At 36.6% G+C, this 15,349-nt stretch overlaps 1 protein-coding gene across 11 annotated transcripts in view; it reads left to right on the top strand.

The window, feature by feature from the left end:
- Positions 1-15,349, top strand: part of Rim (Rab3 interacting molecule) — a 244,107-nt gene that overhangs the window by 76,072 nt on the left and 152,686 nt on the right. For all 11 annotated transcript variants that reach the window (XM_035091932.1, XM_035091936.1, XM_035091933.1 and 8 more), the window contains 2 exons: positions 2,081-2,329; positions 2,417-2,605. In XM_035091932.1, coding sequence (XP_034947823.1) covers positions 2,081-2,329; positions 2,417-2,605 — 438 coding nt within the window. The remainder of the gene's footprint in view (positions 1-2,080; positions 2,330-2,416; positions 2,606-15,349) is intronic.

Below are 15,349 nucleotides of genomic sequence, written 5' to 3'. Positions count from 1 at the left end.
AGAAATGAATTGTTACTAATTAAATTGTATTTTTTTTGCTTTTTTTATGAAAACAACGTCGTTGGAATTGTTCCTATTCATAAACACCCTAACAATGCTGTAGTTATCAAGGCAAAAATATCAGAAGATAAAATAAAAAAACATCATTAGATAGCACCGATAAACCTCCTAATTTAATATCTAATATCATCATTAGCCAACGACACCTTCGGTCTATGAGGTTGTTTACACAAAAACACAAAGAGTTAACTGAGTTTGAAATTTTCAATAACACAAAATTAAAGCTATCTAGAAAATTTCATGAAAATTTTCACTCACGAATATAATTCTAGAACCTTCTCGAATTGTTCGAGATGCATCTAAGCCCATTCAGATCTGGCTCGAAGGACCAAATGTTTAGACTTTGTGTCGGCTGATTAAAAAATGAATGATAGAAGATTCTAGGTGGACTAAAAAGGTCAGATGCGAGAAGGTTTAGAAAATAAAATTGCACTGACACAACAAAATATGGTTTTCTGGGGTTTTTATTAACAAAAACACTTTACCAATGACTGTATATAATTAATCACTGATTGTTTGTGAGTTGTCCATTAATTGTTCATATAATTCACTAAGAAGAATTGTCTGAGTAATAGGGACATTTTCTCTTTTATTCATAAGACGTTACTTATCATGTAGAATGAATGTAATCAAACAAACGTTCATAACGATTGTATGTGTTCTTAATGAGTATGAATTGAATCTTACATTAGAATTTGAATTTTTACTGTTTTTTTATTAATATACTCTTTAGTAGCCAGTCCTGACTTACATACGTGTATTTTCGTTTTGCAACAGATTGCTATACATTTCTGACGAAAATCTTACGTCACTTAATCTACTTTAGAAAAACGGCATATACATACACTTAGCTTCATCAATGCCTAGTGTATCCTTGGAGAACAATTACCGACCGCAGGTATGATTTTTTTTACACTGAGTTTCTAGTCTAGAATTTTCTAAGCTTGGGCTGAACTCAAAAAACTATCAAATTCGTGATATCATTCCAAACATAATGCTTTGGTATAGAAAATAATTTTTTTTATTATGAGAACGGTCGAAAAGTCTGCCATGAATTATAAATTTCTATTGTCATGTTTGCACGGCCATCTTGATTCCGAAACATTATGAGTAATTATGAAATAATTAAATAAATTCTTGAAGTAATAGGTAGGAAAATCTAAATTCCGGTTATAAAATCGACTTGAAATTCAAAGATTTTAACTAGTTAAGAACAGATTAGAAAGAAGGAAAATTACTCTCGTATTTAACTGAATAAAAACAGTAAAACCCTAGTTAATTAATTGAAATCATTTTTATGTGTTCTGATGCATTTCAGGGTTAAATATTGATTAAAAAATCCTTGAATATTGATTAAATAATGGAAACAATTCTCGCGTATTTAATGTCTATAAGCGTTAAATTTTCAATTTTACAGTAGAATTTGTTTGATATAATCAAAAAAAGATTACTGACAGCTTTATGACTACTCCGACAACTTTATTTTGTTTCCAAAATATTGAAAATGAGCAGTAATATTAACAACAGCATTATTTACAAATATAAAAAAATAGTTTGATTTTACTCCAGTAGGTTTGTTGTTTTTTAATTTTTGAATTCTTTTTCTTCCTGACCACCAGAAATACAGCTATCTCGCCTATACCCGTTGTCGTTCTTTTGATTAATCAACATTATCATTTTTACTCGCTCAAGAAAGCATTACGAGCCTTATTATTTTCCTCTGTGTAGTTATGGAATCATCAGTCACCTCATTGTGTGTTGTGTTTGGACTAAATGTGTTGACTCATCAAATGTTAAACGTTGAGTTGTATTGAGTTGTCCTGAATACAAGCAATGTCATCTTAAATTCTATGGTTTTTCAGTTTAGTCCAAGTTAAAAAAAATTATAGATTGTCAACTCAATGTAAAAAAAATCATACCCGCGATCGGTAATTGCTTATTGGGTACAAATCAGGTATTAATTAAGGCGAGTGCAGTCAGTTCAAAAAATGTTTACTACAGAAACTTATTATTTTTTCAGTGAAATTTCAAAGAGACGTACGAAAACTTTAGCAAATACAAATGAACCAAAGTGGAATGAAACATTCGATTACAGCCTACGAAAATCTGATCTTAAACGTCGATTGTTAGAAATATCAGTGTGGGATTTTGTTATTCACGAGGCTAATGACTTTCTTGGAGAAGCGATATTGGATCTTTCTAATGTAATAGAAAAGTCACAATGGCAGTGGTTGAATTTAGTTGCACATGAGGAACGTCGAACAATTCGGTATATAACTTTTTTTTTACACTCCGTTTAATAAATCGATCAAGCGCAGTGTTTTTTAATTGGTACTGATTTATTGCAATTGTATAGGCAATATCACGAACCGTATGATGATATCGCAATTACTCCGATTGACTACCACCTAAGTCCACCATCCACAACGTCTCGATTCAGTGATTCAGACACATCCGAGTATGATATTACTGATTGTGATGGACCAAGAGAGCAGAGACGAACTACAGATGGTGCGAGCATCAGTAGTCTCGGTAGTTCATCTAGGTAAGTAATTGAATAAGTTTTTAATTATGTTTAAGTAGCTTTGTTCAAATCATTATTCATTACTTTAGGATTGAAAGAATTAATCATTTTTTATAGTCAAAAAAAAAAGTTTATGTAACTCTTAGTCTGGTTACCAAATAATTTTACGCTGCATTAATTTTTCATAAAAGTGTAAATGTTTGCCACAAATCATTGTATATATCCATGAAAAAAGCACTTATGCAAACTTTTCGTATTCTAAATTTATTTTTATTACTGTAGTAAATGTCATTAACATACTGCGTAAATAAACAAAGCTTATTAAGAGCAAAGTTTTCAATTTTCGCTCAAGACGTAATTTTTTTCATTTTTTCTAAGATGATATAAATGCTCTTATGTCCTTCAGAAAATTTAATTGGTGGATAGTACATGTTTAGTGAACAGTCTGACAGGATTCCTAACGTCTCCGGTTAGGTAAGGCCTCGAGTAGGTTTTGTTTGGCACAGCACTACGCACCATTGTTCAGATAGTGCCGTAGAAATTCTGGGGGCGCGCCCTTGCTATCCTTCAAAGTCTTTCTCCACCAATTAACATCCAAATTACTATCTAGCAACTTGACGAACCAATTATTATTTTAGACCTCATGAACTAGTGAAGTTCGAGCCAATCGGAACAAATTAAATGACCAATCAAAATTTGAAAGTGATCGCCCAACCTTATTTTTTGACTCTCATCAGTTGCTTCTAATATCTACAAAAAAGAGTACGCTTTATTGCTTCGAAAATTTTGAGTAGAGAAAAACGAAAGTTTACAAGTTGATAACCGTTTTTCCGTTCATTAAGGTTTATAGACCGTTACATTGTTTAATTGAATGATCTAATCTATCCTCTCGTACGATAATCTCACACGGACAGTGATTATCCCAAGTGCCGCTAAAACGCACGTGGCAAGTAATCAACTATCTCAAATGTGAATTTTTAAGGACGAAACACGTGTGATACTGAAACCGAAAGACTGAATAGTGTGAAAATAAATAAATTAACTTAATCATCTACATTTGAGTAAGTTATTTACTGGGTGATAAATCCTCATCCCTCCTCACATTTCAGTGTTAGTTTTTTTTTTGTTAACTGTTCATCTCACCTTACCTGCACTGAACTTCGGGACCATTATGCTAGATCCATGTCTACAGTGAAGGCGGTCATCAAGCATTTATGGGCCAGTTCAGCCCAGCTTCATAGCGAAATTGCAGAAGTTCAGCCGCCCCAACATCTGCTAAAATGAGTCTATTGGTTCCCAGATTTCTTAGCAGGCGCTGCTTTCATTTCCTTAGCCCTCAATTGCCTCCTGCAGACGTCCCTCCAAACGGAGGTCCACCATACTTTGAAGGCGTATATTAGTTAGTAAATGACAACGGTCGTGTACAGCCATTTTATTATTTTAGGCTTCAATTCTCATGCAGTTTCTAAACAACTTAGCTGTTCACCAAAGATAGGACAAGGTCTAAATTCAGTTCTCTTCTTAGGATTGATTCTAAGCCCCTGAGTTTGGTACCACCTCTCAACGACGTTAGGGTCCGTATGCATCCTGCGGGACAGACGTCCCAGTTCGTCGTCTGTGACTGTGATGACTACGTCATCATCGTGACATGCACTCTGAAGATAGTCTTTTTCAGGTTCGTAAAGAGTTCGTCGACTACCAGGGTCCACAGCAAGAGAGATGTGACACCTTCCTGTAGGCAGCATTCGGCTATTGCAGCTCGAACTTCCGGACCCCCTAAATAGGCGATGACCATTCTCGTGGCGAGCAAGCTCTTGATCCATTGTGCAAGCGTAAAATCTGCTCCAAAGTTCCGAACTGCCACCCCCCTGTCTCCAGGGCTTATTCCAATCCTCCTAAGGGGGTCATGGAGGACAGTCTCCATAGCCTTGCCACCTTGGTAGGGGTGTTGCGCTAGTACACAGGGACTTGATGCACAGTGCGCTATTCTTGCGGTAACAGTCCACTAGCCGCTCCAATATCCTAAGGACAAAATAGATAAGACTTGTGGACCCATAAGCCTTTGCTTCATCGTAGCGGTATTTTCCTACGTTAGATAAAAGCGCTAATCTGACCGTGTGACACGCTATCAGTATGTAACCCATGGCAAGGTAAGATAAGTGGATTTGTAGTAGTCAGCGTCATAATTACTTGCCGTCAATTTGCAACAGAACTGGATAAACTTCGGCTGTGCCCGAATTTCCGTAACGCCGCAGCTGCGTAGCAGTGATGCCAGTTGATCTGCAAAATCTTTAATTGTCCTGATATCACAAAGATTTCGGCGCCGTTTGATTTCCCGTGCTGAGGATGGGATGTGGGATGTAGGAAGCATAGGGATGATGTCAACCTTACGCAGATACACCAGCAAAATCGATGTCCTCTCGTGCGCAATTTCCCGCGGAAGGTTTACTCATCGGCTCTGCACCTGAGACCTCACCATATCGGTCAGCTTAACTCGAGACAAAACCCTCTTCACCTTGGCCAGCTCTCGATTCTTCGTGGGTCGCTACTAAACTCTCGGAGGTGGCGTAGCCTACCCACGGCTCTGAGGTTTTTCCTCACGGAAGTACGCCTTTTCAGGTCCCCACGGTGACTCTTTTGAAAGTGGGGGGTTGGTGAGCCCTCCTTGCGCACCCATCTCTTTCGAGGAAGAGGTTGCGTACGTCTTCACCCACCTCCTTTTTTTTCTGAAGGAGGTAACACTTTGGAGGTCCCTGCCACCGGTAACTGTCTCTTTACAGAAGTCGTCTACCTCCTTTCCGCATGCTGTTAGCGACTCGTAGAAACGAGCACAGCCTAGGTGACAGTAGGGATTCATTTCCAACTGTCCAAGACCTCGCTATCAACGTTCAGTGACTCATCATCTGCACCAAGTACCAAGCTAGTTAGCGCTGGTGCCGCCTTCGCGTTCCAAATCCTCCGAAAGTTTGTGAGCAGTCCAGTGTTCAAACCTTCGAGCTTTCTCAAGATCACCGCCGGTTCTACCGACAGCCCGGGAAACGTCGCGGTGACACTAGAGAGTCTTGGAACTTTCTCCTTCTCGAGAACCTCATTGTTTATTCCTTCCAAGACCCTAATAGAGGATACCGTATCCTTAAGCCAAGTGGCTGCCGGTTCATGAGGACAGTTGATCTACTCAAACCCTCTGTCGAGATTTTAGCCCTCAAATCCCCAAACGTTACCATTTTTGATGGTGTTGTCTAGGGTCCGAAGGATTCCCGCCAGCACCAACACCCTTTGCTGCTTGCTGAGGGTCACAGAAGGGTAGAGGTCCAGCGCAATGGCCACTCTCTTTCCCCCTGCAGCCGTATTAGCAAAGCTGCTAGATCCAGGTGGTGTACGAGGCTTCTCCACTCGAAATTTAGCGTCGGAAAAGAGCAGAGGAAAGTGCAATCCTCTGACCTTTGCCTTTTGGCGTTACCCGCGTCGCTGGAAAAGGATCCCAACTTATTGGAGCTCCTGGCCCTGGTATCAACCCTAGGGGTCGTCTCAGTTCCGCTTAATGTTGCTTCACCTCTGGAGATTCCGCTGGTTACTGCAGGAGACCCTGGTTATCTCGGCGTTGGCTCAGCCTTCGTTCCGGCTGTGTCAGTTCTAGATTTCTCCAGGTCCAACAGCTTTGCTCTTTTTCTCCTTTTCTTCTTTGCCCCGCAAAGTTCTTGCTATTTTTAGGGTATAGGTGAATTAGGTTTTCTTCCCCTGATTCTCCTTGCCAGTCAATCCTTTCTCGACTTCACTAAGCCCTGTCCCTTCGTTAAAAGAAGCAAGACCGCCACTCCTTTGAACGTCATCAAATTCATCCATTCGAGTCCTACGAGTATTGAGGAAATGAAGGTCCACCCGTGCAGAGCCTCTTGCACAGGTAAGACTAGATACAATAAGGAGTCGCCTGGTGCCCCAAGAACATCGTTTGTGACACAGTCTCCTAGTGCTAATGCTCTTATCTGCCACCTGGAGACGCACCTAGTCGGTGCTAGAGTGAATGACTTTTTTTCGTGCAATTTTGCTTAGCTTCACGTCATAATGCCTCTTAGAGTAGGGCGAAGAACTATACATTTAATTATTTTTTAATTCAACAATTATGTTTTTATAGTATCTATACGACTACATCAATTCGTTTCCACTTCTCTTTTGCACACCAAAGATGAAAATGACTTTTACCTAAAATTTAAATTTTAATCTTCGAAATCATAAAAGAAACATTATTTACTGAACAATTGCTCACATCCCGAGAATGGGAAGATATATAAAGCAAGAATAATGACATTTGAGGGGCTGATCTATAAAGGGGCTACACTCTTTGTCTTTTTCCTGATAAAACCATTTCTTGAAAAGTGTTATAGTTTAATTGGTTATCTATTACTATTAATTTTTTTGAGCGTAGTATTCAAGATTTCATTTTTCATTTTTTGCATTGGTGTTAAATGAATGTTATGGAAATAATAAAAAAATAAAATGAGTAAGATCTGATAACGTCCATTTAATATTGTTCGTTGAATGTGAATTGGAAGGTACTGAGGAGAATAGAATTTTGAAAAATTACATGTCTACGTGTCTTACGTTCATAAGAGTAAAATATATTTAAGCTACCCTCGAGTTGACTTTTTGTTGATGTACTGGTTCAAATTTGCCAATGCTTCGTTCTCTGTCAGACAGAAATGGTTCTTATTCTGAGAGCGGCCGGTTAATTGATAATTTCAGCAAGAGGCACAGAAGTGTGTGGAGAAAAAGTATAGTCCACGAACAGTATGAAAAGCTCCTACGCTGGTATGCACTAATTTTAGAAAGATTGAAAAAATTTTTTGATAGCGGTTTTTTGTAGAAACTACCGAGAAGAACATTTGTGCCAAATGTCATTGTTTGGAGATGATTTTAACTACTGTTTATCAACAGTTGAAATTTATGAAAGTGCATTTTTTACCCTTGCACTGCTAAGCCAGCGAGAACCGTTCGTTTTTTCTAAAAAATATAGACACCTTGTTTGTATTCCTTTAAAAAATCGAAAATACATCTTTCGTAACTTGTAGACCCCTACTTAAGGGCTAATGATATTATTTTTTTTGAAAATTCTCTTTAGCAAACTTCATTAACTCCATCAAGAGAAGATGAACAAATCTTCTTTAATTTTTTTCTAGCAGGATTACTAAACAATTTATATCGTTACCTAATTTTTTCAATTGTTTATAAATATTATTTATGAAGTTTATGAATTTTAAACCAACCACTTTTATGGTCATTTGGAGCATTTTGAAAAGAAGGGTAACTACAATGTTTAGTCATTTGACGTCGGGGCAGTGCTTGTGTTTACTTCGCAATTTTGTGTTTCACATTCGTCGACGTTTTGATCATTTATATCCTTATAAACGATGTGATTGACGCCACTCGATGTGATGTCAATGCTGACGTTATTGACCTCTGCAGAGTTTTGTTGCCGAGTTCTGGCTGCGGTCCCATAGATAATTGAGCAGTTACAGAGACAAAGTACTTTATCTATCAGACCTATTCGAGCATCTGAGCGAATCAACAATATTACACGTTCTTTAATCTGAGTATAATCATATCGCGATGCGTGGTAGGGATAAACCAAGCGCAGTTGCATACGCGTGGCCAGTTATATATGAAAGTTCCTAACATTGGATTTGTAGCTACCCTTTTTCTACCAGACCAGTTATATGTTTTGCTCACACGCCAAGTATCATGGCACATGAGACATTTATTGCTATGTAATGCTTTGAATATTGTTGAAAAAAATTATAATGATATATAGTTTTGTCTAAGCAGACTCTCCATGTGCGCTTCACTAGCCATCGTCATAGACTAAACCTTCGCACTCTTCGGCAACTGTGAGTTAAGTTATTATGGTTGTTAAGAAGAATATTTAACTAAACGACAGTTTCTTAAGAATTTTATAGTTCATTATTAAAATAATGAAGAATGTTCCAACAAATTTTAGAATCGATCCTGTTCTTACTTTGCGAGAAAAAAATTGTTGAATTTACGGTTTTGAGATAAATGATTACATAGCGTTGAATGGACTCTATTGTGATGATGCTAATACAAATAGCTATATTCTGGTGACCAGAAATGTCAGTCCTACAAAAAGTAGTTATATTAGTTATCAAAGTTTTATGTTTATATCTTTATACCACTTCTAAGAAGTTTCTGCTGTGACAAAAGGCTTGAATGTTGAAAACGAAGTAGCCGGGTATTCCAGGATCTCGGATCTTTGATCAGTCAATCAAAGTTGGACAATGAGTTTTTTATGATTGTTCTGCTTAATCCATATGTATGTAATTTCTCACTTACTTTATTCCTCGTGTGCTGGTGGTAGAGAAAGTAGTACGAGAGGAATATGTTGCGGATGAACGTGTGCGTGTGACGAGAGAATCAAATAGCAAGAGAAAGATGCGAATATTAGACTAGCGACGGCAAATTAGATTACACACGCAGACTTCGGGAATGAGAAATACCCGTCGGCACGATGATGACACTCGTAGGAGGTTTCCAGTATTCCTTGGAGGTTCTGAGGTCAATCCCTGTAAATTAGCATGCAAAAGGCAGAAGGAACTTAACCCTAGGGAATTGCCGTCCACGAAATTACGATACTGAAACTTTATTCGAAGTTATCAATGTACCATTTCGCATCATTCACCAATCCGCGACCTGAAGCGGACCTGCTTTTATACGCGTTACAAATAGCTAGGTACGAGGCGACGATAGCAAACAAAGCAATCGCCTGAAGGACCAAATAGTATCTTAATTAATTAATTATTTCAATTTTTAATTGACGGAGACTCGCCCTATGCCCTTTCGAGGTATATTATTATGTTGCCGAGCTTACCCTGAAGGTACTTCGACGGAGAATGCTGGAAATGTCTCAGGAAAACTCTCTCGTCGCTCCAGATGTCCTTGGGCGACCTTCAGTTGCGTAGTCTGTTCTGCCTTCCGGGGATGTCGTGTATCTGCGACTGTTACTGGACTACTGGCTTGCGGAGAACTACCCTCGAATGTCCGTCCGCTGGAAGTCTGGCAGCTTCGTAGATGACGTCTTTTTGGACAATCTTCTCTTCTACGCGTACGCGAGATCTACCGTCCTCGGGAACTTCCGTACTACTTGGCGTGTTATTTTATCGTTCGCCTAGAGTTCTGTCGTCAAGTGCTCTTGACTACTCTCAGCCACAGCTCGGGACTAACTGGCGTCTCTCCGCTCGTGCAGCGAGGTACTCAGTAGATTTTGGCAGGATCTCCCTCCATCGTCTGGCTCCGCCCCTTAATACGATCGAAGCGCTGGCTTAAAGTGGTGTTCCCTGAAACGTTGTCCTCTATTTGACCTTAGTAGGTCACGCAGATACCCTTCATACCGGCAGTTGGCATAATGGCGCTGTAACAGCAGTGTAAAGTCTCCCAGAGAGGGCGACATGAGTATTTTGTGACTTCAGGCTTATTCTAGCCGGCACGAATGGCGCCACTTGTCCAGAATGGACAAAGAGTTCAAACCCGTCTTGTCACGAAGTAGTCTTGTTTTTTGTTCATGAAATAATCATAAATTCATGTTGAAAAATAGACTTCGAAAAGTCCCTACTGTTTGTGAGATTAAGGCTGCTGGGACAATCGAGGTTTTATTGCCCAAGAAAATTTTTTAGAAAAACTCTAATAATATTATTAATATTATAAATATCATTATCGAAGCCTTTGACTCATTATCATCATGCATAATTGAATTCTCTTTTTTTTTTTCTTGTAAACATCGTTATTTGTTATAAAAAAATTGCTTCGGTCATACATCATTTTTTACTCTCCTTTAATGCGATTGCGTATAAAATTTGTCCTCAAAAAATTCATTATTAGAATTAATTCAATAAAAAAAAAAAAAAGAAAACATAACATTGATAGGCTTGACCACAAAAAACCTACGTTTCTGAAGTCGAGCGTGTTACCTCAGAGCTGTTACAAGAATATCAAATTGGTAATGTAGCTTCTATCTATATTGCGAACAGTGCTGGACCTTTTCTATTTAAAAATTTTTGCTTGTAAATAAACTGGCTTAGGATTCTTGTAATGAGAGTAAAAGAGAACTCAAATCTTATCTCTTTTCTCTCTTAGATTGAGGGGCGTGGCTGAAATAAACCGTTACAGCGCCATCGCTCGATGGGTTCACAGAAACTTTTATGTTGTGACTTGAGATTACCGACATGATGACCCAAAATACCGACATGTTGACCAAAACTTTATCCGGATTTTTAACACCGCATTGGACTTCTATACTGATCTCGCTTCTCTGGTTGTGATGAACAGTTCTGATAACGTGATCGTTATCATGGATTTTTACCGTGCTTTAAACGCACCATTGCGTCTTTTTCTGAATGCATTAACAAATATTTTAAATCATTGCAAATTATTTAATTTTAAATTCAATTTGTAATAAATATTTTTTTTTTTTTACGAAAAAACATAATTTAATGAAAATCAATTGCATAAATTCAATAAGTTTAAAGTTTACAACTGATCCGGTAATCTATACATTTAGCTTAGGACGGTATCCCTTCCCTGTATCTACTACCAACACTTCCTTAATAACCTTGAGACCTCAATTTCAGCGCGCCATCTTCAGAGACCTACTGCATGACAATGAAACAGTTTGGCGCTTCTCCGGGATAGGAGTGGTGAACCTCCCTACTACATTTCAGTCCTTAGTCTCTGGGTTTTTATATTAATTCTTCTTCTTTTGGTTGGTTCAGGTTAGCAGGGATAAGCTGTCTTCCTGAGGCGGCAGCTCGAAAGCGTAAATATTGTCAAATAAGACCAAATAACAACTTCGGCAAATTAATAAATAAATAAAGATGTTTATTACAGATTGACAGCAATTAATTAAAAGAAAGAATTCGTGTGGTCAACTCAAGTCTCAGTCAAAAACTGGAGATAAACAAACTCTCCCCTCGTTGCTATAAACAATCTAATCGTTAAGCAATCGTCGTTAACTAACAAACTGTCGTTAGTCTAACAGTCATTAGATGGCGACATACAAATATTTTACACTTCTCCCGATCTTCTAAAAAATTGCCACCGGGCAATTCCTATTACTTGGGTGAAAAAATTGGATTAGCCTGAAATAAATAAACACGCAAAATCTAAAATTACATTTCTAATTCGAAATTCTAAAAATCAAATTAATAATCATTCAAAACTATAAAGATGAATCAAGTCATTATTCAGCCTAAATATCATATTGCCGCTTTCCAACTCTGTCTGCTTCAAAATAAATAAAACAAATAATTAGGAGGGAAAAATCCTGCGGCGGGTAAAAACCTCCAAACAGACCAAAATGATCTAAATTAAACTAATAACGTGATTCTACACAATAAAAGATTTCTTAAATACTAATCGTCCGTTTGGGAAGAACCAAAAAAACCCAAAAAGTAGGAAATGCCGAGAACTGGAAGGTCATGGAACTGAACAAAATAAAAATTCCTCACAGAATGAAAGTTCTTTAAAAATTTCCTTTTTAATCAAAAATTCAATGTTCAATTAATAATTAGGTTGAATGGTCACATTTCATGGAGTCAATTCTCCAAATAAATTCCGACTTTGCATCCTTTTTTCAAATAAAAATCCGACTCTCAAATAAATGATTCAATATCATTAAAACAATCAATTCAATTTCACCTTGCGCAAAGAATTTTCAAAAATAAGTTCAATAGCTTCTGCTCACTGTGCAAACTAAATTATTAAAAATTGGGCTCACAGTTACGTATACTATCCGAACAAAAATAATAGGATACCATGGACATCTAGTACCTCACTTTGCTTCCCTTTGGCCAATAAATGAAGAAATGTATTCCGGTACGATGACTTCAACTGTGTATATCCTAAAATAACTTCACGAGAACGCTGCAGGACAGATATTGTAACGTTGAATCAACAATCGAATGATCAATGAGAGCCATCATTCTCAGACTGGAAGTTACAAAAACCCTAAATTCAACAGAAATTAGGAATCCAGAAAAAGTCAACAATGATTCATCATCATCATACAGAGCGAGTCTATTCACATGAACAACTTTCAAACGACCATTCGGAATTTTATGAATTCGAAATACAACATCATTAAGTTTGTTTTTGATAATATATGGACCTTCCCACTCACATTGAAGTTTTGGACACTTTCCTTTATTTCTTTTGGGGAAAAATAACCAAACCTTTTGACCGACATCAAAAGAAAGAATATTAGATTTCAAATCATACATACACTCAAGTTTTTCTGATTTACTTTGCAACTTATCACGTACATTATCATGGACAATCTTTAATTATTCAAGAAGATTAAAAACAAAATCAGTTATAGAATTATCCTCAAAAGAATTATCTGAAGGATTAATTCCTCTAAGAAGATCAATAGGCAACCTTAATTCACGACCCAACATCAACAAAGCTGGAAAATACTCAGTAGTTTCATGTCTTGAAGAACGATAAGCCAATAAAAATGAAGAAATCCACTTATCCCAATCTTTTTGATTCTTACTAATAAATTTGGACAAATATTGAAGAATAGTCATATGCAACCTTTCAACTAAACCATTCGATTGAGGATGAAGAGGTGTGGTTCTTGTCTTCTTAATACCAAAAAGACTTATGACCTCCTTGAAGATTTCAGATTCAAATTCTCGACCCTGATCAGAATGAATTTCAATAGGAACACCATATCTACAAAATATTTAAGTTACTAAAGCCTCAGCAATAGTAGAAGCCTGACGATAAGGAAGAGGAATTGCCTCAGGCCATCTAGTAAAATAATCTGTAACAACCAATCAATGGCAACCCTTTCAAAAGGAGAACCAACATTATAAATTTGAAGTTGACCACAAGACTTATGGAGACCCTTTTTAGCGAAACGAACTTTGCATTTTTTACACCAAATCTCAACATTGCTTAAGAGTTGCCCAGAAAAATCGTTGACGAATTTTTGAAATCGTTTCATTAATACCAAAATGACCACCAGAAGGAGAATTATGAGCCTCATGAATTATTTCATTCACTTTAGCTCGAGGAATGACAACCTGAAAAATAATATGAGAAAGATTTAGAGCTTCCCAACGTTTAACTAAAATACCATTTTTCAATTCTAAAGAATTTCAATAAAGTAAATAAATTTTAAAAGTAGAATCCGAATGTGATACATCATTAAACTCGGGAACTTTATTTTCCGATTTGAATTTAATAATTAAACTCAAAATGTTATCATCATTTTGAAATTTGATCCAATCAGAATCATTATTAATTTCACAAATGACACGGAAAATATGCCTACTATCTCATTTTTCATCAGAATCTATTTTGATACATTTTTTACAATCACATGGACGCCGAGAAAGACCATCAGCATTGCCATGTTTATGACCAGGTCTATGTTAAACTTCGAAATCATATTGGAATAAGATTTCAAACCAACGAGCTACTTGATCTTGAGGATTTTTGAAAGAAAGTTACCAAGTGAGAGAGGCATGATCAAGTCTAATAGTGAACCTCTTACCGAGAAAAAAATGACGAAAATGTTCAACAGAAATAACAACAGCTAATAATTCTTTCCTAGTATCACAGTAGTTACGTTTACGATTATTGAAAGTTTTGCTAAAGTTAGCAATAATGTTTTCTTCATGAACAGTCTCACCATTCCCATTAACTGGAATCTTCTGAGATAACACAGCACCAATGCCAACATTCGAAGCATCAGTACCAAGAATTGGAAGATAATTTGGATCAGGATAACCCAAAATTGGAGTAGAATTCAAAATTTGTTTCAATTTTTAAAACGTTTAAAAAGCTAAATCATCCCAAATAAAATCTTTCTTTCCTGACTAATAAGATATAAAGGTTTTGCAATAGTAGCAAAATCTTTGACGAACTTCCTATCATAAGAACAAAGACCTAGAAAACTTCTATGCTCAAATTTATTTTTAGGAACAAGCCAATTAATAATAGCAGAAATTTTATCCGGAGAACTTTCCAGTCCTTCACCAGAAACTACATGTCCAAGGAAAATAACTTCTTTTTGGAAAAATATACATTTCTTAGGATTTATCTTAAGAGAAGCTTGTAAAAAGTCTTTTAAAAACATTTTGAAGATGAATAAAATGTTCATTTAGACTTTTACTGAAAATAATAATATCATTCAAATAAACTAAACAAATTTTACCGAGAAGACCTTCTAAAACTATGTTCATAAGTTTAACGAAAGTAGCAGGAGCATTACACAAACCAAAAGGAAGAACCTTAAATTGACAAACCTTATTCCAAATACAAAAAGCAGTTTTAGATCTATCCTCCGGAGCAACTTCAACTTGTTAATATCCACTTTTTAAATCAACGGTAAAAAACCATTGAGCACCAAGAACCATATTCAATATGTCTTCTTGATGAGGAATTGGAGTTGAATCCTTAACTGTGACATCGTTTAATTTACGATAGTCAATACTAAATCTAATTCCATCACCTTTTTTTGGAACAAGAACAACAGGAGAAGCCCAAAGAACATTACAAGGTTGTATTGCATTCTGTTGTTTCATTTCCTCCATAACTGAATCAACTTTATCCCTATAATGTAAAGGAATACGACGAGGAGCCTGTTTAATAGGAAGTTCATTTCCAACATTGATTTTATGTTGTAAAATTTTGCACTTTCCTAAATCAAAAGAATTTTTCGCACAAATATCCATATTCTTCAATAAAAGT

Source organism: Chelonus insularis, unplaced genomic scaffold (assembly GCF_013357705.1).
Source record: "Chelonus insularis isolate UGA/USDA-ARS -01 unplaced genomic scaffold, ASM1335770v1 contig_8_pilon, whole genome shotgun sequence".
Lineage (NCBI taxonomy): Eukaryota > Metazoa > Arthropoda > Insecta > Hymenoptera > Braconidae > Chelonus > Chelonus insularis.
The sequence above is the reverse complement of the archived record's forward strand: the minus strand, read 5'-3'. Positions and strand labels throughout refer to the sequence as shown.